The 26,919-nt window shown below is 40.3% G+C and overlaps 3 protein-coding genes and 1 long non-coding RNA gene across 10 annotated transcripts; 1 reads left to right on the forward strand and 3 right to left on the reverse strand.

The window, feature by feature from the left end:
* Positions 1-772: 772 nt before the first annotated feature.
* cetn2 (centrin, EF-hand protein, 2) lies at positions 773-3,415 on the forward strand. The gene is made up of 5 exons (XM_067598951.1): positions 773-1,097; positions 1,333-1,497; positions 1,599-1,727; positions 2,088-2,225; positions 2,449-3,415. Exons 1-5 carry the CDS (start codon positions 1,095-1,097, stop codon positions 2,536-2,538), a joined length of 525 nt encoding a protein of 174 aa, XP_067455052.1. The 5' UTR covers positions 773-1,094; the 3' UTR covers positions 2,539-3,415.
* LOC137189214 (uncharacterized) lies at positions 2,687-4,318 on the reverse strand. The gene is made up of 2 exons (XR_010929604.1): positions 4,010-4,318; positions 2,687-3,868 (listed from the first exon to the last, which is right to left on the reverse strand). It is a non-coding gene; the product is annotated as an uncharacterized lncRNA (long non-coding RNA).
* Positions 4,319-5,865: 1,547 nt separating this feature from the next.
* Positions 5,866-9,955, reverse strand: gcna (germ cell nuclear acidic peptidase). Of its 3 annotated transcripts, none has more exons than XM_067598958.1 (13): positions 9,850-9,955; positions 9,409-9,511; positions 9,031-9,208; positions 8,854-8,926; positions 8,657-8,706; positions 8,474-8,540; positions 8,306-8,376; positions 7,774-8,193; positions 7,518-7,680; positions 7,219-7,363; positions 6,952-7,087; positions 6,596-6,800; positions 5,866-6,493 (listed from the first exon to the last, which is right to left on the reverse strand). In XM_067598958.1, exons 2-13 carry the CDS (start codon positions 9,496-9,498, stop codon positions 6,262-6,264), a joined length of 1,830 nt encoding a protein of 609 aa, XP_067455059.1. In that variant the 5' UTR covers positions 9,499-9,511; positions 9,850-9,955; the 3' UTR covers positions 5,866-6,261. The 3 variants fall into 3 exon arrangements, with proteins under 3 accessions (XP_067455059.1, XP_067455060.1, XP_067455058.1); XM_067598959.1 differs by having other exon boundaries at positions 9,768-9,955; XM_067598957.1 differs by lacking the exon at positions 9,850-9,955 and adding an exon at positions 9,712-9,749.
* Positions 9,956-10,829: 874 nt separating this feature from the next.
* Positions 10,830-26,910, reverse strand: ogt.1 (O-linked N-acetylglucosamine (GlcNAc) transferase, tandem duplicate 1). 5 transcript variants are annotated; one of them, XM_067598955.1, is made up of 22 exons: positions 26,556-26,910; positions 23,725-23,875; positions 22,438-22,681; positions 22,243-22,311; positions 18,762-18,878; positions 18,582-18,661; positions 18,019-18,214; positions 17,752-17,892; positions 17,540-17,640; positions 16,383-16,536; positions 15,706-15,807; positions 15,406-15,585; positions 14,886-15,044; positions 14,633-14,722; positions 14,348-14,473; positions 14,071-14,241; positions 13,829-13,945; positions 13,389-13,559; positions 12,852-13,004; positions 12,481-12,733; positions 12,132-12,255; positions 10,830-12,044 (listed from the first exon to the last, which is right to left on the reverse strand). In XM_067598955.1, the coding sequence occupies exons 1-22, from the start codon at positions 26,590-26,592 to the stop codon at positions 11,864-11,866; spliced, it is 3,117 nt and encodes a 1,038-aa protein (XP_067455056.1). In that variant the 5' UTR covers positions 26,593-26,910; the 3' UTR covers positions 10,830-11,863. The 5 variants fall into 5 exon arrangements, with proteins under 5 accessions (XP_067455056.1, XP_067455055.1, XP_067455054.1 ...); XM_067598954.1 differs by having other exon boundaries at positions 15,388-15,585; XM_067598953.1 differs by having other exon boundaries at positions 23,725-23,905.
* Positions 26,911-26,919: the final 9 nt, after the last annotated feature.

Below are 26,919 nucleotides of genomic sequence, written 5' to 3' on the forward strand. Positions count from 1 at the left end.
AATTCAATTCAAGTTTATTGTCATTATGCAGTGCAGAGAACACGGACAATGAAAAAGTGTCTTCAGATTGTGCAAAAGGCAGATAATTTATTTTTTTAAAGAGCAAATAAGCGCATGCAATTAAAACATAAAACAATCTAAACATGTGCAATCAGACATGTTTATAGTATAATATTTGAGAACATATTTGGGATTTGGTTATATACCTGCACCACAGGGTATGTTATGCTTTACTGTGGACCCTGATAATAATATTATGCTCACTTCAAAAGTGACAGTGTCCCTCTTGGTCACAGAACAAATAGATGTTAGCTGCACAGAGGCAATATGTATTCTCTATCTTATTATTATGATATTCTGCTCTATTATCTACGATCTTATCATTATCTTTCTTATTATTATCATATTCTACTCTATTAGAAGAAGCCCTAATACATTTGTGATCTGAGGTCTAATTTAAAAGCTGACACTAGAGGGTGCATTGATGCATTGATGAAGCAAAGCAGCTGCACCATTCATATACAATATGTATTGTGACATATTTTGCTAATACATATGACACAAACACTGATCCAGCATCTCATATTTCTATTAGAAATCCAAAGAGGTTTAACTTTAGTCTCTGCAGCTTTGAATTTTCTGATCGTGTCTTGCGCCCCGTGATTTTCAGCAGCCAATCATCTTTTTGCCCGACTGGTGTGTTTGATTTTTACTCCAATGTGTGCCTTCTCTGTACTCCTTTAGCCTCTGAAACGATGCGCTTGTTTCCTGGCACAAAGGGTGATCAAATCAAACGTCTGGACTCCATGACAGCAGCTGCTAGAAAGCAAAACCTGTGCATGCTGTCAGCAAGAAACGTTCATTTTCTTCGCATTTTTGCCGCTGATCCCGCGAAATAAATACAAGGTTTTGAGGAATAAGAGACTATCTTATAATTAGAGTAATTAAGCGGTTAATGCGTGCGACTGATGTAAACCAGAGGCCGTTTTATAATCTCCTCCCTAAATGATAGGGAGGCTTCATAGCCAAGAGGAAAACATTGATTGCCCAGTAGATCCGCAGTTCCTTTTTGTCAGTCAAACATACATCAACCAATGGTGAGTGAGAATGTTTTTAATCTGATAAAAACCTAAATGTATCTTATTGTGCTGAATTTGAGCCGCAGGTGATGGATGTTTACATTATCCCTCATTCTTGTGAAGAGGTTGGTTTTTACAGGTCAAGGAAAAATAACATTTTCCCCCGAGACACCTGTCAGATCTCAGTGTAGACGTGGCTCTTGTTCTTGGTGCCATTTAGAGGTTGATTTTTTTCCTCCTGTGTCCCCACCAGGCAACCAGTGCCAAGAGACCATCCCTGCAGGGTCCGGTGCCCCCTCCTCGCAAGAAGTCAAGCCCCAAACCAGAGCTGACTGAGGAGCAGAGGCAGGAGATCAGGGAGGCCTTTGAGCTGTTTGACACTGACGGATCTGGATACATCGATGTCAAGGAGCTCAAGGTAAAAAGGGGCTCAAATGCTGCTCAGAGACAACATGTGCCAGGGGAGAAGAAAACAGTAGCATCCTTGTACTGTAACCATTTTTATCCCCACTCTACCAGGTTGCGATGAGAGCACTGGGCTTCGAACCCAAGAAAGAGGAGATCAAGAAGATGATTGGTGAGGTGGATAAGGATGGAACAGGGAAGATCTCCTTCACTGACTTCTTGAGTGTCATGACACAGAAAATGGTAGATATATCTATGTTCTATTTCTTGAACTGTTATATACGGTTATATACTTATAACTGTGTATTTCTATTTATTGTGAATCCACCACTCATAGTGAGCTAAGACTGTACTGTAGTTGCTTTTTCTCTTTAGGTTTGAAGTAAGTTGCTGGTTTTGTTTCATGGCAAAAAAAAATACAGATTTAAATCTATTAGAACCCACTTTATCAACCCCTCATGAATATCTTGTACTGCCTTTCATCAAGACAAATTCTGACCATTTTTCTTTTCATTTTGTTCGTTCTCTTGTCTCATTTTGTGACTACATGATGACAACATGACATGATTTAATAAAACTGCTCTCCATTTTATCTGAATTCAGGCTGAGAAGGATTCCAAAGAGGAGATCCTGAAAGCTTTCCGCCTTTTTGATGATGACGAGACAGGGAAGATCTCGTTCAAGAATCTGAAGAGAGTAGCCAAAGAGCTCGGAGAGAACCTCACAGATGAGGAGCTGCAGGTAAGGCACGATATTGTGTCATAAAACAATATTCACATCCTTCCAAATACAGGCAGACTACTGCAACGTGCAGGCCAAGAGTCATGACTGCAATTTTGAATAATGTCACAAGAACATTTGCTCTTGAATGCTATCAAATGACAAACTGGTTGATTTGCTCGCGTCTACTGTATCCATCCTTGTTTTTTTTTTAAAAATCCTCTTTTACTGTGTGTTTCTGAAGGAAATGATTGATGAGGCAGACAGAGATGGAGACGGGGAAGTGAACCAGCAAGAGTTCCTGCGAATCATGAAGAAAACCTGCCTGTACTGACGGAGGCGCAGGACACAACGTTTGGTGATACAGCGTCGAGGGGATCGTGGGTGGTTTTACATGTAATGCTGCTCATACATCTGGTTCTATCTCAGAATTTTACCTTTCCTTATTATTGTGTTGTGCCATGCATTTTCACTTAAGAATGAGTCAAATCATATCAAAAAGCTGTCACATGCTATCATTGAAAGGAAATAATTCAAAACTTGAAGAGGAAGTCCGGTCAAATGCCAAATGATCCTGCTTTGATTTACATGATAATCTACAAGACATTTGCCAAAAACAGTAAAAACTCAGTGCAAGATTTGTCTTGTTCGGAATGCTGCATACTTTTTGTGAAAAATATATTAATATTGATTATGTGGAGGTTATAATGTTGTTAAGAAGATTCTCAGTGCCTGCCTTAGAAGGTGACAAACATACTACATTCCAATGTGTTGTCTGTGCATTTAGTTCGATCCATCTGTAGATTGTTGAGTTGATACCGGCAACTGCAGTGTTTCATGATTTTGGCTATTGTATACTGATTGTCCAATTAATGTGAGCAGCTGGTTAACCGCTGGTGATTAGAGGGTGCTGTCTCACCTCAGTGCTGCCTGTGGATTTGTGCCTGTGCCTCTTTTAAGGGGCGATCATCCCAATCATAATCAGGGAATCTGCCCGACCTCTCTGACCCGCACGCCTTCCCCACAAACCCCACTATCTTTAAAAATATGATTGCTGATGTATTTTTCTTGTAGCATTGAGTACTCATCCTTCTGTTGTGCATACTTTCCCCTCTGTATTTTTGAATGTTTTGTATAATATATAGTGAATTAATGAGTAGATAAACAGTATATTAGTGTTTAAGGTACAAATTAAATATCTTGAAGCAGTTTGTCCTGTCTTATATGTTTCATTATTATCCAGTAAGTATCAGTGTTTGATTAACTTCTTTTATTCACATCATAAAAGTTTGGTTTTATCCTACTGCCACTAATAAAACACATATTGTTTGCCTTTGAAAAGCAAATGGTTTACAGGAAGATGATGCTATCAGCTAAATTCAGAGCCTGCTCTGCTCAAGACAAATAAAAGTTTCTCTTCATTCAGGCAGCAACAGCTCTTCACACAAATGATCATCAGATTGTACGACTTAACTTTGGATGTTGACTTTGGAAGATATCCCCAGGTTGTAGGTGATGGTTGTTGCTATATCTAGAGCATCACCGTGCAGATAGACAGGGATCAGGTAGCTGTCCATGACCACAGGAACTGAAAGGAGAATGGTCTGAGCTGCCTGGAGGGTCAGGGTCACAGAGGCTCTCTTGGTGCACAGCAGTCCTGTGTGCTGAGCAGACAGAAGCATCCCAGGATGGTAAGGTAGCAGAGAGGCAACAACACAGCAGACCCCACGGTGCAGTACAGTAATGTCACGGACAGGTAAGGTGCGAGGATGATAGATCAACAGCAGGGAAAGGGAGAAACGGACCTGGATGGTGTTGAGGCTGATACATAAAGTCACACAGCTGAGAAGGCTCATATGGCTGCAACAGTTTCTTTCTTCCTTTGAGGGCTAATCAAGAATTCATGGCGCAGGGGCCACTTGACAGCTACAAAGCGGTCTACAGCCAGAGTGGCGCTCAGGAAGAGGTCCACCTGTGTAAAAGATGAAGTCAGATGGAAACCTCAGTTTGGGCATCACCTGACAAGTAAAGGTTTTAGTAGTGCAGTTCATGTAAAGAGGGAGGCCAGAGCATGAATTTAGAACATATTCATGACTATTACGACATCCCAGCCAAACTACTTCCCATTTTTAATCTAAAAACATTGTTATTGCAGGAAGTTGCACTTTCAAGGAGGTCTCAGTTAAAATGAGTTGTTGTTACTAGTGAGCTTGACTGTGCTGCACTTTTCCATCCTCTCTCCTCAGTAATCCTAACATCTTCCTGCACAGACATGTGATTTACTGTAATATTGGACATTTCATTCAGTAATATCATTACGTGGAAATCTCAACAAACATGTCAAATTACCAATGGGTGTAGATTATCAAGAATCATGATACAAATGATGCAATCATTTAAACCAGAGTAATGCCACACATGTCCAGAAGAGCAGGATGTTAGGGCTAGTCTTGAATTAAAATAAATTCTAATCTCTACAGTAATTTAGTGTATTAAGACTGCATCTAACAATTATTTTCATTACAGATTAATATGCAGATTATTGATTGATTGATTTATAACTGATAAGTCATTTGATCTACAGAGTGTCAGAAATCAATGAGAAAAGGCCATCACAATTTCTCCAACCACAAGGTGACATCTTCAAATTGCTTGTTTTGTGTGACCTACAGTTAAAATCCACTAAAATTAAATTTATAATGATATAAAACCAAAATCCTCACATTTAAACAGCTGGAACAAACAATTCGTATTACATATTTTCTTAGAGATTATTTATTGGGCAGAACATCCGATCAATCTCTAGCACCTGGATAGTCTAAAAAACAAATAAAAAAACACTTTCACCTCATCTAAAATGGAAAAAAATATGCATCACTCACTCTTAGATCTACCTCAAAGTTAGTTTTCCCTCTTGGTCAGCTCAGCATGGTTCAGCAGACACATGGTCAGAAGTGACTTTCATTATAATGGTTGATTTTCCTGTTATTTGCCAGCATTACAGGCTGTCCATTTACTCAGCTTCACCATGTCAACATGTCAGACCTCAGGCTTAAAACCTCATTCCCCTTTCACAGCGATGTGTCAACAGTGAGTTTTTTTTTTATGAATTATGAATTATATTTGCTTATTTATAAAAAAAGTCAGGGACTATATCAATACATCTGTACAGAACTGTATTTTACTGGTCAATATTTACCTGACAGCAGAGGCACAGTCCTGGAAAACATAATGCCATCCTACTTCACCCCACACACTTATTACCATATCTCTGGAAAGATGCTTCAAACATGAACTGAACAATTATTATACTGCAATTGAAAGTTATTTTGTTATCCAAACATTCAACTGGTGTGGAAAAGGACATTAGCAGAGTTTTAGACATAAATTCATGATATAAGGAGTGTAATTTAGTTGACTACTACATGCAATTTCAAGTCCTGTGAAACCAAGGCATTGAAATTAGATTAATATATCTGAATTATATACTGTATGTAACTAATAGTTAAGACTAACTTCCACAACCTATAATGTTTCCTGTTCTAATCATTTAAAAAAAACTAACATGAATTTAAATATTATTTTTGAATAGTTCTGTGAGCTGGTCTTGAATTACTTTTAACTGCTGATAAACAGATATCAATACATACAGATGTCAGTGTCCATTTGACATACAATAACAGATTTAAACTTTATTAACAGAGTTCACAGTGACAAAACCAAATCAAACATATAAAAAGAACGTAACTGTACATTTATGGCACACATATGCCAGTACCTTAATAAGCTGATCTCCAATATATATACACACACACACACAAGATACCAGAGACACACCCTCATCTACATGAACATGAAGTTGCTGATTGGGCTCAGTTTTTCCAGTCACAGCAGTTTTCCCATTTTCAAACACAGACATTACATGAAAAACAGAAAGGTGGATTCATTTTGAATCAACACAGCTGCCCACTAATGTAAGACGACTTCACTGAGGTATTTAAGAGTTTTTAACAGGTTTCCTGTGGTTTTGTGTTTTAGTCCATTTCTGCCGCAGATCTCAACTTTGACTGAGTTTAGTCTTGGAGGCAAAGTCGGCACTAAGTTTACGCATTACTTCTGCATGGCTTTGTCCTGACAGCTCTTGTCGTACAGTCCCGTAATTCTCTTTGACAAAGTTGGCAAAAGGTGTGGGAGCACGCGGCTTGGAAGGCGTCAGTAGGACAAGTTGACCTGTGCAGAGGGCGCACACGAACCTCTGCGTGTCCAGCGACTTGGAATGACGGCCAATCCTGTGGAGAATCATGATTAAAAGGAATATTACAGATTGGAAGTTTAGACAAAAAATTGTTAATGCAAGAAGATTGAATTAATCTGAATTCAGCCAGACGTACGTATTCTGGCAGCGGGTGCACTGGTACTGGAATTTGTACTTGATGTCGTAGCTGTGACAGCGAGTGACCATGGGCAGCTCAGGATGCACCAGCGTGGCCTTGCGAGCATACAGCTTCCAGAAGGTCCCGTGTCCGTCCCTTACACCGTTAATGAGCCATGTTGCAGCATGACACATCTCATGAATCAGTGTGTCCCTGAGACGATCTAAGAGGGTGGGACAACGAGAATCTCTATGTGATGATAATGATTCAATCAAAAATATAAACAAACATCAAAGTTTACTGTGCATGAAGGATGACATTCCAAATTCATGGACTTTCACAGAGACACAGTTTATGACTTTAAAAAGGATTACCTGCAGAATCACAGACTTTCTCTGACAGTTCAATGCGAGCGTAGCGGCTCCCTCCACCTCGCTCCTGCCCACTGATGCAGTGGCCGGCCGTTTTCCGCAACTTCTTATTCCAAGTCACTGACATATCGATGGGGAGCTAGAAAAGAAAATGATGATATGATATGTTACCGAAGCAACTGAATGATTTGTAATATTTATATACATTCATAATCAGATGACATTTACAAGGATGTAAATGGAACAAAGAACAAAACTGCTGTTCATTACCTTACTATCAAACACACTGGTATTGAACAGCTGGTAGAGTTTGCTGGTGAGGTCTTCCTTGTTCTGCCGAAAATTGCGGCCATAGCTGGTGCCAGGGTTTGAGAGGGACTGCAAGAAGCAACCTGGGGTTTTACACAATGCTAACCTAGAAGGGAAAGAACAGAGTTAACTAGAGACAAGTGTCTGCATATGAAAGATAGCGAGCGGCTGAAGGCACATTATACAACAAACATTTAAACTGTTGAAGCATTTCGACAGCATTCTCATCTTATCACTGAAAAGCTGGTTAACACATGTACCTGCTGCTGGGGCCGTGTCTGGGCTCTGTTTGACTGACGGGCTTCAAGATAGTGGGTTTCCCTGGAGTTTTAAAAAGCTTAGAGGTTTCCCCAAATGATTTAGAGCTGGGTGTTGTTAGCCCCTTAGCAGGAGGAACTAACACAGGAGGATCCTTACTGCATTCTGGATTAAAGAACAAAAACAAGAGAGCCTCATAACTAGACTAAAAATAAAAGCGAGACTGATTCAAGATGATAATCAAGATTAAGCAGTTACCTTTGATGCTCTTAGGTGAGAATGAAGTGCTTGGGAGCTTGTTTTTCTTTTTCAGTCTGTCCAGTAGGGATGTGAACTCCTCTTCAGAACTGGCTGAGTCATCCAGCTTAGGAGGAGCTGACAGAGTACGTTTGGGAGAGGCCAGTAATGTTTTAGTTTTGTGAGGAGGCAGAGCAAAGGGAGAAGGAACCGGAGGCAGAAACAGTGATGGTGAACTGTCCTCTGGGTCACACAGTGCATCGTTATTCTTGTGAGACCTTGGCAGGGACTTAGGCTTTGAGTGACGAGTCCTCCATGTGCTCTTGACCGCAATATTATCATCTTCTTCCTCACTGTCACTAACAAAGACTGGAGAGTTCCACTCAGACAACGGTCTCCTCGATGGACGCTGGGCTGCTGGAGTATTGCTCTTCTTGGGTACTGCAGAAAATGAAGAGGAGAAAAAAAAAGTCTGTGTTATAAATGTAGTTCTATGTTGCTTTTCGTGTAATGATCAAGGCATGCAAGTACTGATTAGCTCACTCAGGGTTACCTTTAGTAGATGATTTTGTCTCAATAAAGTCATTGTCTGATGAGTAGTCATCCACTATGAAGTTTTTGAGGCTTTATGATAAACACACATAAAACAGATATTTTTCAAAACAAACTTTCCAGACAGTAATGATACCTCCAGATGAAAAAAAATACATCAAAAACTCACCTGTCTTCACTCCCACTCTCTGATATTTTCCTAGGCTTGGTGTTAGGGGTTTTCACTCGTTGCAGAACTTAAATATGCAAAAAGAGTCCACATTATATGAATATTTTAATCTTACTGATAGAATATGATTCATTCATCGTCAGTGGTTGTACTCACAGCACACAAAGGAAAATGGCAACTTACATTTCTCAAAACTGCCTTCATCGTCCGAGCTCACCACAACTACATTTGAGCTAAAAGAAGAACAAAACTGGTTTTACATCTGTAACTGCAATAACCAATACTTTGATGAGGAAAAGCAGAAGCGAAAATGAAACCATAAAAAACACAGAAAACACTGATGCTGCTTCACAAAAAACATATTACAGTGTGCTCCATACCTGTTTTTCTTTGCAGCACTGCTTGGTTTCTGTGAGGTAGGTTTAGCTTTTGGAGTAGCCCTTCCCGCAAGTACTAAAGAAACATAAAGGGTACAATGCACAAAACAGTGTTTATGCAACCTGAGTCACATTTTTAAGTTTGTACTTTCAAAAGGAGTTAATAGTCATCTCACTCACATTGGTCAAAGTCATCATCACTTGACTCGATCAAAGCCTTATTTCTGTACTCGTTGCCCCGTGAGTACTGGTTCTCCTTCTCTAGGTCATCTTCACTCTCAGAGAGGAGAAGCTGGACAGGCGAGGCTGATTGATCACTCGTGGCACCATGACGAGACTTGCCGATCACAGCTTTCAGCTAGAAACAATTGTAACAGAGCGTCTCTTTAACTTAATATGTCATATACTTCCACAAATATGCTCAAAAATTTAAAAAAGTGCCTATGCACTCGTCTTTCTCTCAGTAACGTTAACCCAAAGACACATATCTTAGTTTACGAGTTATTATAATGATAAGAAAGCACGCATTACTTTCTAAATTAAATAAGTAATGCAAACCTTCTTTTCTGCTGTGTCCAGTCCTCCATCATCCATCCATCCCATCTTTTTAGCAACTCTTTCAAATAACTTGCAGGTGTCATCATTCATCGTTTTCTCTGCTCTGTGAAGACATTTAACATTTAAAGTACAGCGCCAATGCCAGTCATATGATTTATTAACTGTAAACTAACTACTAATTGACTATAAAATCACAAAGTAAGGCTATCTGATGGTTAAAGTTTCTTCTTTTTAGTTAATACAACACAAAAAATCTATTAACAAGAACAAGCCAGATATTGTAAGTTAGCTAGCGTCTCAAACCTTAGCGTTACCGTTAGCAACATGCTAGCTAACATTACGTTCAGACCCAAGCTCACTTTTTGAAAGTGGTTCAGTGTCTCAGTTCACGTGTGTTATATTAACTCCCCAATTAAGAATAAATTGCATCAACAAAATTACTTGATCTATGGCAGCCAAACGCGCTTCTGTTGTGTAAAATCAAAGGGACAGACGGAGCAGACGCCAAATTCAAATCTAGTGAGCGGAAGTTGTCACGAGGACAACCGACCAATCACAGCGGGTCTCCAGTGAACCGGTGACGTTTTGTTCACGCCCACCACCACATGGACAGATTCTACAAATGAAGCACGTAGTAAATGGAGTAATAGACTTAACTGAATATCTCCATTAAATCATACTCTATAGGTCTACTCCACCACATTTCAAAAGGAAGTAATGTACTTTCTTTCCCCCCATATTGATTTTTCAGATATTGTTACTTTGCATATATATTATTTAATAAACATGACCACTTGATATCATGTGTTACATGTTGATAAATTTACCCAATGAATCTATTTCTCAACCAGCTGCGATAAAATTCTACATTTTTTCTATCACTTAATTTTTAATTTATTTTATTTTTTTTTACATTTTTCTGTAAAGTACTTTGGTCATCTTGCTGTTTTTTAATGTGCTCTATAAATAAATTTGACCTGGTCTTTTCCATATAATGACAACTTGAAATATTGACACTTGAGTACATCTTGCATTCATCATTTAAGTAAAATTGTGAATGTATGACTTTAACTTGTAGCAGCACATCTTTGCATGTTTGGTAGGCCTTAATTTACCCCAGTTACATAAAAGATCTGAATATGTTGTCTTTTTGATGTCACCAACATGTTTTGAGATGAGGACAAACAGCAGTACCTGCTGTAGGCCAATGTGGAGAAGATAATGTACCTGGCAGCTCACTGGTGACTCATGGGTTCAAGGGAATTAAATATTTGCATTGCTCCCAGGAACTCAATACACTAAAAAAGGGCAAAAATTTACTATGCAAAAACACCCTAACATTTGTCTGCTAGCTTCTAAAACAAGGCTGACGGTTTTAACTTTTACCAACATCTGGGCCAGGACAGTGCAAGACAGTACAATATTTTTGCCATCTCTTTATTTTTTATTTTATTCAGAGCCTTACGGCATCATTGACAGCATACAGTTAACAGACAATACAAAAACAAAAACTGCTTAGAAAATACTTACCTAGGCCGTTCCTTGTTTGAGTGATTAAAAAACAAGATCAATTTGTGAACAGCTCTTATAGCTAAACTGAAATTTAGGCCCTTTCCAATGACTTGAAGCTCCTTTGTCCAGCTTTGTCCAGTCATCTTTACAAGCATAGTGCGACATCAAACAGGACAACAGCTAGTGAACATATTCCATAATTGACAGCAAAATTAATCAAAGTTGGCATTTGGTGAGGGGAAGAAGTCTTCACCTAGACTGTATTCCTCAAAACTTGCACATCTACTCATTGCAGTCATTTAATAACAACTTAAGACAAACTAAAGAGCAGTCTTTTGTAAATCTATGTTTTACAATTGCATGTTAAAGCTGATGAAACTTAGATTAGAGTTACAATTTTCATGGTGCAACATTGTCCTTTTAAAACACACAACACCCTTAATCCATTTATAAATAGATCAACAAGTAATGACGGCTGGGCATTCTCCCCACAAGCTGCAATTAGTCCTGTATGTACACAGACAGGAGACCAAAAAAAAAAAAAAAATTCCACTGATCCAAGTACTGAAGGGAGTAGCGGGGCATTCACAATCTTCTCATGCTTACCAAATATACTGTGGTTTAGGACAAGAGTCTCAGACAAAGTGCCTTAAGGCCTCAGGCTCTATCTGGCTCAGGAAACACAGATGTGTGATGCAACGACGAATGCGATGGACAAAATGTGATGGACAAATGTGTACATCTGAAGGCTCCTTTGCAAATAAGAGTTCCGTTAATAGTAAATGAGAGGGGTTGAGACAATCATTCAGGGGAGAGGGCTGGAGTGGACCATTCAAGCTAGGAAGCTGAAAATGTTTGTTTTTTTAAAAAAAAAAGATGGATGGTGGGGAGGACTGCACATGGTTGGGGATGTATGGGGGAAGAAAGTCAGCGTGCTTCCAGTTCAGGCATTCTCACTGGTCTCTACTGTCTGGAATTTGACCAGGTGTTCTGGCTTATTGCCGTTGCTATGGTGCTCCCACATCTGCAGATAGAGCCTCTCCAGCTCTATCGTGTACTGCTTGGTGTTGAAAAGAGGGCTGCAAATTCGCTGCTTCCAAACGCGCGCTCTAACCATCTTCAGGCTGTGGGAGATAGATATAAAGTGGTCAGAGTTCAGCAAACAGAAGAGACAATGCTTTTCAAAAAAGTCAGAGAAAATTTCCACTTACTATTCCATGTCAGAGCCTAGTTTGACTGCTATGTCCTCATAGTCCTGGCGACTGTGGGCTATTAACTCAGGACAGCCCAGACAGTTGAGCTGCGAGGCAGCCACACGGGAGGCAAGTGTCTCACCTTCACAAAGAGTTTACAGAATTAAGAAGCAGCCTTAACTTGTTTTACAGATGCTAGTTATTGTCTCCTAAGAAAGACTAATTATGTTTTCAACTATTTTTAGTTCATTAAGTTGTCCACTTCTCTTAATATTGTAGTTAAAATGATTGAAAATTGTATTCACTAAGTAACCAAACTGTAATAACATGAGAAAACAGTCTGTCTCTTAAACCCCTGATGCCTCACCTGGCATGGTGACCATAGGTGTTCCAGCCCAGAGAACATCCATGCCTGTGGTGTGACCATTGCACAGAGGGGTGTCTAAGCACACATCAGCCAGCTGGCCCCTTCTCACATGCTCCTCTTTGGGGGCCACAGGAGAGAAGATGATGCGAGAGCCAGGGAGACCCATGTTCTGAGCATACTGCTGGATGTTGGGCTCGCCCACAGCGGGGAATCGAAGAAGCCATAACACGCTGTTGGGCACCCGTTTTAGGATCTGCAAGAAGAAAGAGTTCAAACAGATTTTTAAACACAAAAGAAATTGAGTATTCGTCTTTAAACGTAGAGCTGAGGGAACACTCGAAGCAGTTATAACCCATGTCTGTCAAACTTACGTTGGCCCACATCTGAAGGGTAGGGGGATCAATCTTGTAGAGCTGGTTGAAATTGCAGTAGACAATGGAGTCCTCTGGGAGACCATATTGGGAGCGGGTTGTCACAACAATTGTGCGTGGCACCTCCTCCCCAGTGGCAGCTTTGTTATTGATCTAAAATAAGGGACAAAAGAGTGTTGCTGAGAGGTAAAGTGGCCACAACACTTTCATCCATAGCATTTTTTTAGTGTTAACAGGCCTCAACTGTTGTGATAATGTGGTGCTTGTAAAGCAAAGATAGTAGCACTCATTTTACAGCCGATCCAAAGTGCCACCTCGTCCCTCACCAACAGTTCTGTGCCTCCACCTTACTTTCATAAAACACACCATACCTGTAAGTGCACAGTCTCAGAGACTACAACCTCATCTGCTGAAAAGATCTGGAAAGGCATCGAGCAAAATTAAACTGCTGCTCTCGCCTTGTTCCTGCATTCGTAGATGTTTTGTACCCATGCCATATCTCCTAAGATTTGCATTTACACGGACGAGTGTGCGTACCTGCGTGGTGGCCAGGCCGTTGCTGACAGTGAAGCCATTGATTGTGACCTGGATTTGGCCTTGGTTGATCATGTTGATGATTGCTTCAGCCGCCGTGTTCATGGGGATAACTGGCATGGACAGAGCGCCATTTGTGTCCCCAGCAGCTTCCTGGTTGTTGTCGCACTTCATCTGGCCAAAGAGAACAGTTCCAACGTTAATGCTTGGATATGGTTAAAAGACAAATATTCAAAAATATGCCATCTTGGCAAGAGACAGGCCAAGATTTTCTCATTGACATGACCCAAAACAGAAATAAAGTGATTCATTATGTTCTGTTATCACACTTAATGTCAATGGTATGACATTAATTGGCAAACAATACCATCTACATATACTGTACACTTTGGAATACAATAACCACTTGGTTCATCAAGGCTGAGGAAACTTTCTTTACTCACCTTTATCACTTTGACATCTGGCAGACTGTCCAAGAAGGCCTTCAGATCAATGCCATTGAGAACAATGCGGTTGTCAAAGATGTGTCCATTAGACTTGAAATCAATCACTGCTTTTTTCTGAGGGTCAAAAGAGAGACATTAAACTTAACAAAACCCCACATTATACTGACAAGGATTACTTTTTTGCATCTCTTCAAAAGACTCACAGAAACAAAATGACGGAAATATGAAGCTGGACAAACCTTGAGGTGTGGGAACATGTTGGCGTGGTCTCCAATGAAGAAAGTATTGGGCATGTAGGCAAGTTTCTCAGAATACTGCTCAGCTACTTCCAAAGGTGATGTCTCCTTGTCAGTGATGATGTAGTCCATGAAGGGTGCACCGCTCGTTCCTGGGTAACCTAGCCACATAGCCTGTTGAATGAGTAGAGACAAACAATTGAGGGTGCATTCTTTGATGCAAACTGTCCATCTCCAGGATACAGCTCTGCATCAATCAGAAGACATATGTAAAGCTTACCTGAATAGGGGCAGGGCGGAGGGCAAACAGCTCATTTCGGGCTCCCTTGGTGTATCCGTTCATGTTGACCAGAATGTGGATTCCATCCTGGTGAATGCGATCAGCTGCCTTGCCATTGCAAGGAATCTGGAGGAGGAGAAAGATATTAGTTTCAGTACAAATGGGTAGTGTTGTTATATTACTACAGCAATCTTGTTGATATAACCAGTCAGTTAGAAATATATTTCTTTAAGATTAATAGACACTTAGTAAATGTGCAAACACTGATGACACAGTTACAGTTACCTGTGAGAGGTCTGTGAAATGGTGAGCCTCTGCTACCACTTTCACTCTGAAGTTGGTGCTATCATCAGGGCTGAGTGCGTAGCAGAACACCTTGAAGAAGAAAAAAGAAAGAAAAGCAAAAACTTATGAGTTTCACTTGCATAAACACAAACTATCAAATATTTCAATAAACTCCTTACACATGACTTCCTTGACCATGCTAGCTGGTCCAAGTTTGTAACTTCTAAAGTTCATTACAATAAGAGTCACCAACCTCAAACTTCTCAGGATTGTGCATTCCAGGAATGGACTGCATTAGGTGGGAAGTGGGGTGGTTGCCGAAGTCTGAGCTGACATAACCAACACGCAGACGCCCACCACTGGCCTTCAGATCTTTAGGATGCTCGAAAGCAGGTTTGTGCAGTGCATTGATCTGTGGAATAAGCAATGATATGAGAATAAAACTACTGTAGGACAGCCAATTCCAGATGGTACAAGTTACACTGGCTGTAGCAAGGTGGACTCATTCTGATTCTGAATAATAAAAAAACTGCTACTAAGTCATCTCAAATCATGTCCAACCTTATACCATACCCTCAGCCCTGCAAGCCATCCATTCACCACCACCGGTCACCTCTTTTGTCACACAATAAAATATATCTAGTATCTCACCCATCCCTTACCTACCCCATATCCCTGCAGACAGCCATTGCATCACCAGCCAACTTCAACCCCTCCCCCACCACCCCCCCAAAAAATGAATCAAGGTTACTTGCTTTGATCAGTGCGTGTACCTTGTCCAGGCAAAGGTTTCCATGGCGTTCAGCAATGGCCTTGCGGAAGCCGTGTGAGAGTGGATACAGCATACTGTGGTGTGGGTGCACTGAAGGCAAGCGGTTCTTGTCCAGCTGGTCAGCCACAATGCTCACAAGCTTCTTCATCCGCTCATCATAATCTGTCCAGTCACACACAATCTAAAAGAGTAGTAGAAATAAAAGTAGTAAGAAAATGTGCTTCTATTTCAACAGGAACAAAAAATAAGTAACTACTGCACATATAGTAAATATTTGACAAATATATTAAAACATAAGAACCTGTAAGCAATGTGCCAAGTTGCAGTACGCATCAGGGAAGTCCGGCTTGAGTTTCAAGGCTGTGCGGTAAGATGCAATAGCCTCTGGGATGTTTCCAGAATCCTAATAGTAAAGAGAAACATTAGAATACAAGATTAAAATGCTTTAAGTTGCAAAAATGCATTGTTAATTTCTGTCTTATTACAAGACACAAAACATGAGACATATTAAACACATTTGCATTACAATGATAATTCTGGTCATTTTTAACCCCGGCTTTATTGTCCAAGTTTTTGATATCATGATTCTGTTAAAAACTTTATCATAATGCAGAACCTTGCAGTTTACCAACAGCATGGCTCTGCATGCAACTCCACTAAATCAAAACATATCCTTTGAAGACAACATTGCAATGATCCCGTCTATATCTAAAGTCCACTATCTTGCCTGAAACATGAGTAATATGAAATCCAGTATATATAATTTTAACTTGCATGAACCTATTCTTAAGTTTGCCATTATTGATCAATTCCAATTGTTTATAGATATGTAAAACTACAGTTTGGTGGAGCACACAGAGCTACAAGCAATCTGGACACAGGTGCAACCCTATGCAGTGACAAACTTCTAAGCACCATCAATTCAAGTGCAAAAAACAATAAAATAGTGCCCAAGGCAAAAGGAAGAATTATCCCTACCTTGTGGATAGAGGCCAAATTGCTGTGAGCATCAGCAAAGGCAGGGTTGATCTGGATGGCACGGGTGTAGCATTGGAGCGCTCCCTGTACATCTTGCATTTCCTTCAGTGTATTACCCATATTTGAGTAGGCATCCGCAAATGTGGGACTGATTCTAAAATCAAAACAGAAAAAAACTGTTAACACCAGCATAACAACATTATGTCCTGTAAAAAGTCTGTATAGTGTCATCAGTTGATTAAGGATCGATTTACCTAAGAAAAGACAGAGTAATAAAAAAACAAACAAAACCCCCCCACCAGAGGGGTGTACTACGAAGCGAGATTAGTGGGTTAGTGAGGCATGTTGAGCATAAAGCCAGGGTTTTCAATGTCACGAAGTTGACTCTCTTTTAACCTGGCTACATCACCATGGTAACTTTTACTGCAAACTTAACCTGGTCCGGAGAAGGTTATGTTCCGAGTTTCGGCCTAAATCGGCAATAAAAAGCACCGTCCTTTCACTAACTACCTGATTTGATATGTCACATTATAAATTTGTAATGGTGCAAGAGGTTAGGGTTACTTGAGATGGGATTTTGTTACAATATATCAAATTGTATTTCAAATAAAAAACAAAAAACAAACAAACAAAAAAGAACTAATGAAGAAATCCTTTGAACAAAAAAAGATTAATCTATTGATATTTATCACAGATAATATTCAATCTATAATATTAATTTCACTTTGATTTGGCCAGAATCTAAAGTGATTTCCACTTATCCTTCATTATGGGACAGAGTCAGACCTAAATGCACTTCTTGAGTATAAAGTTTAAATCTGCTGCATCAAGTTTAAAGTTTAAGAGCTTTTGATGTGGGAGGCACAGAGAGTGCATTGAGTGGTCAAATAAGTATATAAACTATTTACGAAATTAATAAATTAATGAATTTGTTTTTTAACGAACGAGTTTACATCAGCAATTTTCTGCCAGCATTCCTCTCTCGCCTTATTTGCACCGACAGCATCATTGTTTTTTGCTGTGATAATGTATTTATATTCTTCATATCTCTCCGTTATAATGATCTGTTCCTCCTGACTGAAGTAAGCAGCACACGATCTGTCCATTTTGTGCGGAAAAGGAGTCAAACGACATGCAAAACGCCCCCTTGTACAAACCTGATGGCCTCCTTATAGTGCATGAGGGCCTCCTGGAGTTTTCCCTGCTGCTGCAGGACACTGGCCAGGTTTGAATGAGCTGCTGCAAATTCTGGGAAAACCTGATGAAAAACGCAAAAAAGCAATCGTGTGAGGAATCACAGCCACCATGAAAGTATAAATCTTACCTGATAGGAAAACATAAATACAAAAACAGTCAACTCTGTGCTCACCTCTAGGGCTTTTCTATAGAGCTGAACGGCCTCCTCAATGTTGCCCTGCTCACGCTTGATATTGGCCAAGTTGTTGAGGGAGTCTGCATGGGTTGGACACAGACGCAAGGCTGTGTTGTAGCACTCTTCTGCTTCGGATACCTGGGAAATATATTGGCATATTAAAACTTAAATTCAGTAAATTTTAAAAACAGACTCAGAAAGGACCTAAAGATTTAGATATGCAAGATAGCCTTCACAGGAAACACACATGAAGTACTGCCTTACATTGCCTTTCTCTTTCAGGGCATTTGCCAAATTGCAGTAGGCATCAGGGAAGTGGGGCTGCAATTCAATAGCACGGCGGTAGGTGTCAATAGCCAGGTCAATGAGGCCCTGCTCGTAGTAGACACAGGCCAGGTTTCCATGAACAACCGCATGGTTGGGACTGAGACTCAGGGCTCTCAGGTATCCAGCCACAGCTCTGGAAACATAAGATACAAGTCATGCTCAAGATCAAACTTTTGTTAAAATTTAAAACAATAGTTCACACCTTTTTTAATACCTACTCATACTGGGGCATTAATACAGTGAACACAATAATTATTAACAACTTCAGAGCTGTTAGAGCATACAGTGTTATGACTTAAATGTTGAAAATAAATCCAGTGCTTCAGCAGTTGAGTTAAAGCCTTGACACGATCAACACAGACAGGGAGGTAATCCGAGTCACAGTGTTCTTGACTCATTATAAACTGCACACAGGGTGTGGTAGGGTTGTACTTTACAAGACAAAGATTAGACATTAATGTATAAGAGTATTGTACTACCATGTCATGATTTTGACTAACCTGTCAAAGATGCGGGCTTCCTTCAAAACATTTCCTAAATTGATATATGCATCAAGGAAATTTGGGTCCAGAGTCACAGCCTAAAAATAGAAACGAAGCTTAAAAAATGCAAGACAACACAAACTACTCCAAGACACAAAGATGTAGGACTACAGAATCTTAACATAATTATGTAATTACCTTTTCAAAATGGTGTATGGCCAGCCATATCTCTCCCTGGGCATTGAACACACAGCCCAGGTTGCTCCAAGCCACAGCAAAGTTGGGCTGAGTCTCAATGGCTTTCAGGTAGCAAGCCTTCAGTGGGTTTATAATGAAAAACCACAGGAAAGGAGAATAGGTAGAAAAAAGGGAGAGGTATAGTATGTAGAGGGGAGGACAAGGGATTGTAAAGTAAAAAAACAAATAGAAGATTGAGAATAAAAGTAAGAAAAACAAAAAGGGCAGAGAAAGCAAAATTAGTGACTATTCTCCATGATGGCAAAAAGTGAGTCTACAGCATGGGCTCGCCTGCGCACAAGTCTGCCGCGCTAAGCTGCATTGCTTTTTCCTACGCTGCGCAGATCCAACCAACACCCACACGTAGGCCCTCATCTTGCAGTTATGACCACATTTTCACCAAAAAAGAGTGGTACCCCTTACCCAGTACAGTTAACTACCCCTTCTGGTAATACCAACACTGATCAATTATAACCCAAAGTACTGAATGTAATGATTAGATCTAAAATTTACATTGATATGCATGAATTCTCTATATTCTATGTGGGAATGATATCTCACAACCTGGGATGCTGGACACTTCGTGCAGGTGATGGTCCCTGTAATGCATGCGCAACAATTCCATGCGGGCGCGCGGGTGTGTGTCTATCGCCACCATCACCACCACAATGCACCATAGAAAGCTGCGCGACCTTGCTCGTGGCAGAGGTCAGTATTTTGCTGCTGCGCTCGCTGAATGGCCAAGTGAAACAGCTGCAGACCAACATCCCCTGGCAGAACACCTGCAACACCAGACTGGCACACACTCAGTACCTAGTTTCTCAGAACAAAAAGGTGGGGTTTGTGGGGAATTGAATGACCACAGCAACCAGTGGCTACACTGTGATGTGAAGACATTTGGAAGTAAACATTTGTCACAGAATAAGACAAAGTACTTGACGAATATGCCAAATTTAAAAGCCAATTATGTCTGAGATTTGGGGGCATTTGGGAGCTAGGCTGGTTCAGAGTGGGGAGAGGTCCGCAACCAACAGGCCAAAGGGAGTGGGGGGTAGGGATCGCATGCTTGCGCGTTCCGCCTTTTTGGTTGCTTGGAGGGTATCGCTGCGCAGCCCCTGCGCTACTGCAGACTCACAGCGCACTATCTGCATCATCATCAGAACGCTGCAACTCCAAATAAAGAAGGAAAAAACAAAACAAAACAGGAAAAATAACCAACATGTGAGAGTTAGAGGGTTCTTACTTGTTTTTCACGATTATTGCTTCCAAATCCAAGTTTCTTTTTACTTAATAAAGAGCTGGGTAATTAGTATAGCATATTTTAAGAAATGCTTACTATAATTTCTTTTGTTACTTTTTTCTTTTGCTCTTCAAAGAAATTATTGCTCAAGCATGAAGTGAGGTGGTTTTTCTTTTGTTGGCAGTTACAAACCCGTTACCATATTTTTGGACTTTGTCAGAGTGATGGCCGCAGCTGGCTGGAAGAAGAGGAGAGGACTGAGGCTGCCCTAGTGTTCCTTTCCGCCAGGCACCTACGCAGGAATAGTGTCACCCACCTGAAACCTTCTAAATAACAATATCAGTCGTGGAAAAACCAAAAGAGACAAAATCAGAAAACAAGATCGTTAGTAAGTTTTCAAACAATACATTCTTCTTTAAATATCGAAATAAAACAGGTTCTTCCAAAACACATCAAACATAAAAACAGACTATTCTTAGTTTTCATTCATGCAATGAATGTTTCATTTCAAAGAAAACAAAAATAATGCTTTGAGGGTAGCTGGGAGGGAAGAAAGGCTTTGATATGTACAGTTTATCTGTAAAATAGAGTCCATCAATTCAATTTTCAAAAGAAACTACGGGAGGGCAGTTACTGGCTTGATCTTGCCCAAATGAACTGATCCCATTTCTTTGGGAATAATAGTACATATTTGAAGGAAAAGGGAAGAAGTATTAATCATTGTTTTCTTTTATTCTTTTATCATTTCCATGAAATATTTAAATACTTTGATTTTCTTTATCCTGGCCTGCTTTCTTGAATCCTGGCCAATGGGGTGGGGAAAAAAGTCTGTGGTTTAATTATTTGTATCTAGAAGCCTCCACAGTTCTGAAATAAAGAAGTCATCGCTGTTGCTGCGCGTGCTTCTGTCTTTCTAACCCAGCATCTGACGCAGGCGGTGGAGTACAAATTGTGAGCTGTCTGCCTGATGACACTTGGACCATTTTAAGTCACATGAGATTTAGCCTTCTTAAACTTACATTGTTTAACACTGGGTATCAGATAAGATAACCAGCAAGGTAAAAAATTTGCATCGTCAGCCAAAGTAACAAAACAAGTAAAGGTTGTGTGCATGAAGCACAGTTGAGGTGTGCTTGAGCACTGATTGGGAATAGCTGAAAGGTCAGGAAGACAGCTCTTGGCGCGCACACTCCATCAATCCTAAGCAAGCGCGCGGGGGGTGGAGCGACAGAGCTGGGGAGCTTGTCACTCCCTGATGCTCCTCCCCACTCCTTATCCCCCCTCTAGCACGAAATAAGATGGCCTGTAACCAGTGGGACAACTCCACATCTCCAGATTTTACCCACACCAGGTAGCCCCCCTTAATATACATACAAGTCTTAAAGTGACAGCTTAACACTTTGGGGAAAAAAAAGTAACTGGCAAATGTACTGACAGCAAAGACCAAAAGCTTGTCATTACATACTTTAAAATACTGGAGTATAGTGGTTAGGTTAGAAACCATCTTATCTTTTGCACTGCAAAGATAAACTAGCTTCTCATCAGTTCATATATTCTTCAAAGACCGAGCCAGCATTTTCCCTCCAAAGTCAACTATATGAAAATGCATGTGTCAAGACAAATGACAATATAGATTTCAATTTTAAAACTCCAGCCTTTCTTCCTGAAAGAGGAGGGGAGGGGGCTGACCTCTGGTAAAAGGTCGGGGTAAAGCAAAGGACATTTGGACTTAGAGTCATATAAAGTGGGGATAAAACATACATACATATATATGTATATATAAATATATAAGAAACTGTCTAAAAAGTAATCAACAGAAAGTTGTTTTTTTACTATAATTTTCAAAAAATTAAGTTACAGAAAAGTTGGTGGCCTCAAACAGGTCTTGACTCATTTCAGTTCATTACTTCCAAAGGCTTTTGATAAGTTAGGGGTGTGAAGCTCACTGCAACTGAGATATGAGATAAAAACTGTTTTTTTTACTACTTGTCCTTCACTTGGCTGAAGGGGTTGAAGGGAAAGGGCTCCGTGTGGCTTAAAAATGTCAAAAGGGAGAAAAGGAACATCTATGGTCTTTGTGGGGGACACTAAAAACAAAAAATTATGGACAAGAAATAAAATAAAATAATAAAAAAAATAAATAAATAAAAAAAAAAAATACAAACACCACATCTATGCAAATGCCATCCCACTGTGACGTACCTTAGCCTCCTCCAAACGGCCAAGTGCTTTAAGCAAGTTGCCCAAGTCACTACGCACACAATAAAGATCCTAGGGGAAAAAGAAAAACAATGACAACTTTTTCATTATCCTGCAACAGTAAACTGCAGACCAATGTGATGACTCCGTATGAGCCTACAGAGCTCACTGATTTCAACATAATGGCATGCAACTTACAGGGTTGTACTGTAATGCAGACACATAAGCCTGCACTGCTCCCTCCATATCCCCTGCGGCCACCAAAGCTGCTGCCAAGTTGATGTATCCATCAATAAAATCTGGTTTCAGTCTCAGAGCATGGCGATAATGCTCTATGGCTTCCTGCAGTTGCCCTCGCTCCTTGTACACATTCCCCAGGTTGGAGTAGGCCTCAGCCAACATCGGGTTCTGTTTGATGGCCAAGGTACTGAAGTGAGCAGACCTGTAGGGTCAGAGATGATATAGATTGGTCACAATCCAGTGTTGGATTTAAGTGTTGCGTAGAGGTACAAAGGGCGAAAAGCTTTTTAAGGAACAGTGTGTAGGATTTAGTGGCATCTAGCAGTGAGGTTGCAGGTGGCAACCAACTGAATACCCCTCCCCTCCCCCTCCAAGCGTGTAAGAGAACCTACAGTGGCTGCAAAACTCGCCAAAATTTGCAAATGGCCAGTGTTTGGTTTGACCATTCTGGGCTACTGTAGAAACATGGCGGTGTAACATGGCAGCCTCTGTGGAATCCCTTTAGATATAAAAGGCTCATTCTAAGGTAAGGAAAACAAAAACAATTCTTATTTTAAAGTGACTATACATTAATTTAAACATACTTAAAAATATTATATTCAATTTCTGCTAATAAAGCACCCTTAATCTTAGACACTGGTCCTTTAAAAGTGTTTAACACAACCAAAGACTTAAAAAGACGTGGGCAAATATACAAACTACACATTAAGATGAATGTCCTTAAAATGTTGGAAACATTAATTCATAACACATATTTCACCAGCTCCCAAATCTACTGAATCCATCCACTGAGTGTTTATTTAGCAAACTAAACAAATGATCATGCTGGCAGTATACTCCAAATCTACTGTAATTGCACAGACAAAGTGTTGCATCTATGATGCTGGATTTGACTGTCATCATGACTCATTACAATTTATCGAGTAATAATTTGAAAGTATACTGCTGGCATTGGGCACACTGAAAGAGAAATGATCAAACATTTAAACCACCAACTTGCAAGACCCGAAACCTTCACCATGGCACCTGTAAAGCAAGATTACAGCCACCACCGAAACTGTGTTAGAATCATGAGGGAACAGAGCAAGATTTGACTGAGCAGCAGGATTTCCAGAGGACAGTTCAGTTGTTGCATTTGACTACCCAGAGCAGCTGTGTGCACTGAAAGTCACAGAAGACCCATTATTCTCTGCAACTCCATGTCACATACACAGTGCGCATTGAGTCAGCCCCCCCACACCTCACCTGTCGAGTCTTCGGCACTGGAAGTGGATGGAGGACAGGAGCAGCAGCACGCCTGTGTTATCAGGCTCTTGCCGCCATAGCTGCATGCAGTGGCGCTCTGCTGCCTCAAAGTCCCCTGACTGATACTCCCGGTGCGCCAGCTCAGCCAACCCTTGGAAGGAAAGCATACGTTTTGTCGGTTCTGGAGCACCAACACAGCCCAAGGAGGGAGGGGGGGGGGAAACAACATGTTAGAGGTGATGGAAGAAAATAAGGCAGACAAATGAAAACAAAAAAAATAAATGAAATAAAAAGATGAGGCCACTGCTTTCAATGACAAATCATGGCTAATGATTTGAACTCAACAGAAAACAAGGCAATTGCCAAAAATAAAAGATATCAAGTATTGCAATGATATCAAATGCCAGAAAAACTTTAATTACACAACTACTTAAGTCATGTAACTCAAAGACAGTAATCTTTGGGGATTTTAAAGTTCAATTTTAATTCACTATTTGATCAAAAATCAAATCACTTCTCTGTTAAATAAAGCTAATGACAGCTCTATCTTTTGAAGTGTTATTTAATTATAATATAGCCTAATAATGATAGTTTTTCAAAATGTTCCCTCGTTGTGGAGTTGCGTTATTCACATTACTGCAGAAGACTTCCAGCAATGTTTAAAATGATTGCAGTTACCCCTTGAAATACAAGAAAGTGCATACTGCCACACAAATGAAGCACACTTTATGCTTCATTTGTAAATTTGAGAATTATTTCAGCTGAGCCAAGTAAGAATAAAGGCCTTAATTAAAGATCAGGCTCATTAAATTGATTAAAGTCTTCCTTCTTGACTGCACTGTGCACTCACCACAAACTTTGCAGGATTGCAATGTGTGATCATGGCTCACAATTTAATTCTTTCTGTCCATCAGTAAAACCTCTTTAGTGAACACTGTTTTACATAAGAAGTAAACCAGGGTTTCCAGTTGCAAGTAGCAAAAAGCAATATAAAATGTGGGTGGGTGGGGGGGGGGGTGCATGCATGAGATGACACAAAAACAAATATTGGAAGGGGGTAATACACTGGTAGAAATTCAGAAGTTCTTCATATTTTAAAAGCCTGACAGTACAGCTGTCAACTCATGTTTGGTGGATGGGTAGAGCATGTGTTCACATCTAACATCTGGCTTAATACCACACAGCCTTAAAACTGCAAATATCTAAGGCTGCAATTAATCATTTTAATTCATTTTGTATCGGTTTATCATTAGCTATGTTTCTCTTGTACAGAATGTGTCTGGTTACATTTCTAAGCTTGTTGTGTTGTCGTTAAACTTATCATCATCTTTCAGGGTTATCAGTGAGGCTTAACTGTCCCGGTCACCCACTTCATAAGGAGTTTGACCTTCCTCCAGGCTGCCGCTATAGGATGCTCAAACAAACAACAAAAAACCATGGCACTTAAGACTCTCTCTTACTCCTGTGGCCATTGAAAGACTGAATCGCAATGTTATACAGAGAAACCTACACTTTATCCCACCAGGAACTGCATTGTGTTTGGCGCTGCTACACTCCTCCGCTTCTTATATACAGGATGAGAGTGGTTCTATTTTTAGCTACATCTGCAGCTGTCTATATTCATCTTTATATAGTTAATTTATTAAGCGTCTCTTACAGTTCATATCCCTGTTATCAATAGGCTCCGTGCCAGTACAAATGAAAACGTCCATTCCAGATGAACCTATAGTGTCACCTGAGGTCAGGGTTATTCAGGGTGTGGCATAAAAGAACATATAGCCACAGTTTAAGGGACATTTCAACTGGCATAGTGTGAACCCACACACACACACACACACACATACACACACACACACACACACACCTGCGCATTGATGCCATAACGTCAGCGCGCACAATAAGATCTCAATACAACCTGCTTAAATTCATCCTTGACAATTACGTCATTGGATTGCATGTGAAGGCGCTTTGTGGTTTTCATTACATAACGCGCCCACTCACGGTGCGAGAATTAAAAGTCAAGTGAAATGCAGATAATGACCACAATCTGATCATCAATGATCACATTTCGGGTGAACTCGAGAGCACAGTAAGCAGGAAAAAAAAAAAGATCAGCCATTAACCTTGGAAATTTGCGCCAAGCAGTGATGTCTGCATGGCTGGTTTTATCACCAGGACGCTGCAGGGCCCTCGTTGTGTCAGTGGCCATAACAAACAGCAATTTATAGTCGTCATGAGAACCAAATATGGAAACGTTATTCCATTAGGAAAAAAAAAGAAGAGGTGCCTCTTTTTTTGATTTTATGTCAAACAAATGTGCGTCAAAACACTACTGCAATTTAACTAATGTCGTTCGGGCTGCATGTTGGTTAGCTAACTTAGCTAGCTACAACGCAACCCGTTTTGTTTTAGACACAACCCTTAAAAGACTACTTTACACGACTGTTAATAGTTCACACTGTAATTTATGTTCCTAACGTTAAACCTTGTTAGCCAAACCGACACTCGTAGCGTTAAACTACAGTTTCATCTCAAGCGCTAACGTTACTATCATGCTAATGTTACAATTAGCCAAAGACTGCCTCTTATTCGAGTGTAATAATATGACGAAAGCAGCAGAAGCTGAGCCCATATAACTGATGCCATCATGTCCAGATATATGACACCAAAGACTATTTCTGAAATCCCGGTTAAGTTGTTGTTGTTTTTTTTACTCATTTTAAATGTTTTGACGTTACTTGCTAGCCCATCTAAGCTAACGCTGCAACACACGGGTCGTCTTCACAAGCTTCCTACGTTACTCGACATGTAGTTTAACAGGGGAAACTAACCTGTGCTGTCAGCCACATTTCCCACTGAGCTCGCCATCTCCTCGGTCTTCGTGTCTTGCACGGTGGTCGTCAATGTGTCTTCTGATGGATAACAGCTTCAGAGAAAATGTGCGACGAGCAGATAGTCGTCTTTGTCGGCTGCGGCCAGCAAACACGTTGCAAGCTCAATAGCTAACCTAAGTTACTCTTTGATCGTCCGTACCTTTCTTAGTGCACGGTGGTTAGTATATAGCTGGATAACAAATAACCACCTAATCTCGTTACAATATATAAATTTTGACTGACATTAAACGTGCTATTTTATGGCTCCTACTGGTTTATCTCGTCACAACAAAGCAGCTCTGAAACATAAAATGGCGAAATG

Source organism: Thunnus thynnus, chromosome 9, assembly GCF_963924715.1.
Source record: "Thunnus thynnus chromosome 9, fThuThy2.1, whole genome shotgun sequence".
In the NCBI taxonomy this organism is placed as follows: Eukaryota; Metazoa; Chordata; class Actinopteri; order Scombriformes; family Scombridae; genus Thunnus; species Thunnus thynnus.

Coding starts and splice junctions, on each gene's coding strand:
- cetn2 (XM_067598951.1), top strand. Junction 1,498..1,598: donor TCGATGTCAAGGAGCTCAAG/GTAAAAAGGGGC, acceptor CCACTCTACCAG/GTTGCGATGAGAGCACTGGG. Junction 2,226..2,448: donor TCACAGATGAGGAGCTGCAG/GTAAGGCACGAT, acceptor GTGTTTCTGAAG/GAAATGATTGATGAGGCAGA.
- gcna (XM_067598957.1), bottom strand. CDS start 9,746: ATGTTAGCTAGCATGTTGCTAACGGTAACGCTAAG. Junction 8,541..8,656: donor TGAAGGCAGTTTTGAGAAAT/GTAAGTTGCCAT, acceptor TGCATATTTAAG/TTCTGCAACGAGTGAAAACC. Junction 7,088..7,218: donor CCAGTGTGTTTGATAGTAAG/GTAATGAACAGC, acceptor TTTCTTTTCTAG/CTCCCCATCGATATGTCAGT.
- ogt.1 (XM_067598952.1), bottom strand. CDS start 26,592: ATGGCGAGCTCAGTGGGAAATGTGGCTGACAGCACAG. Junction 15,045..15,387: donor AGGTACACGCACTGATCAAA/GCAAGTAACCTT, acceptor CTTATTCCACAG/ATCAATGCACTGCACAAACC. Junction 13,560..13,828: donor CAGATGTCAAAGTGATAAAG/GTGAGTAAAGAA, acceptor CTCTTTGGCCAG/ATGAAGTGCGACAACAACCA.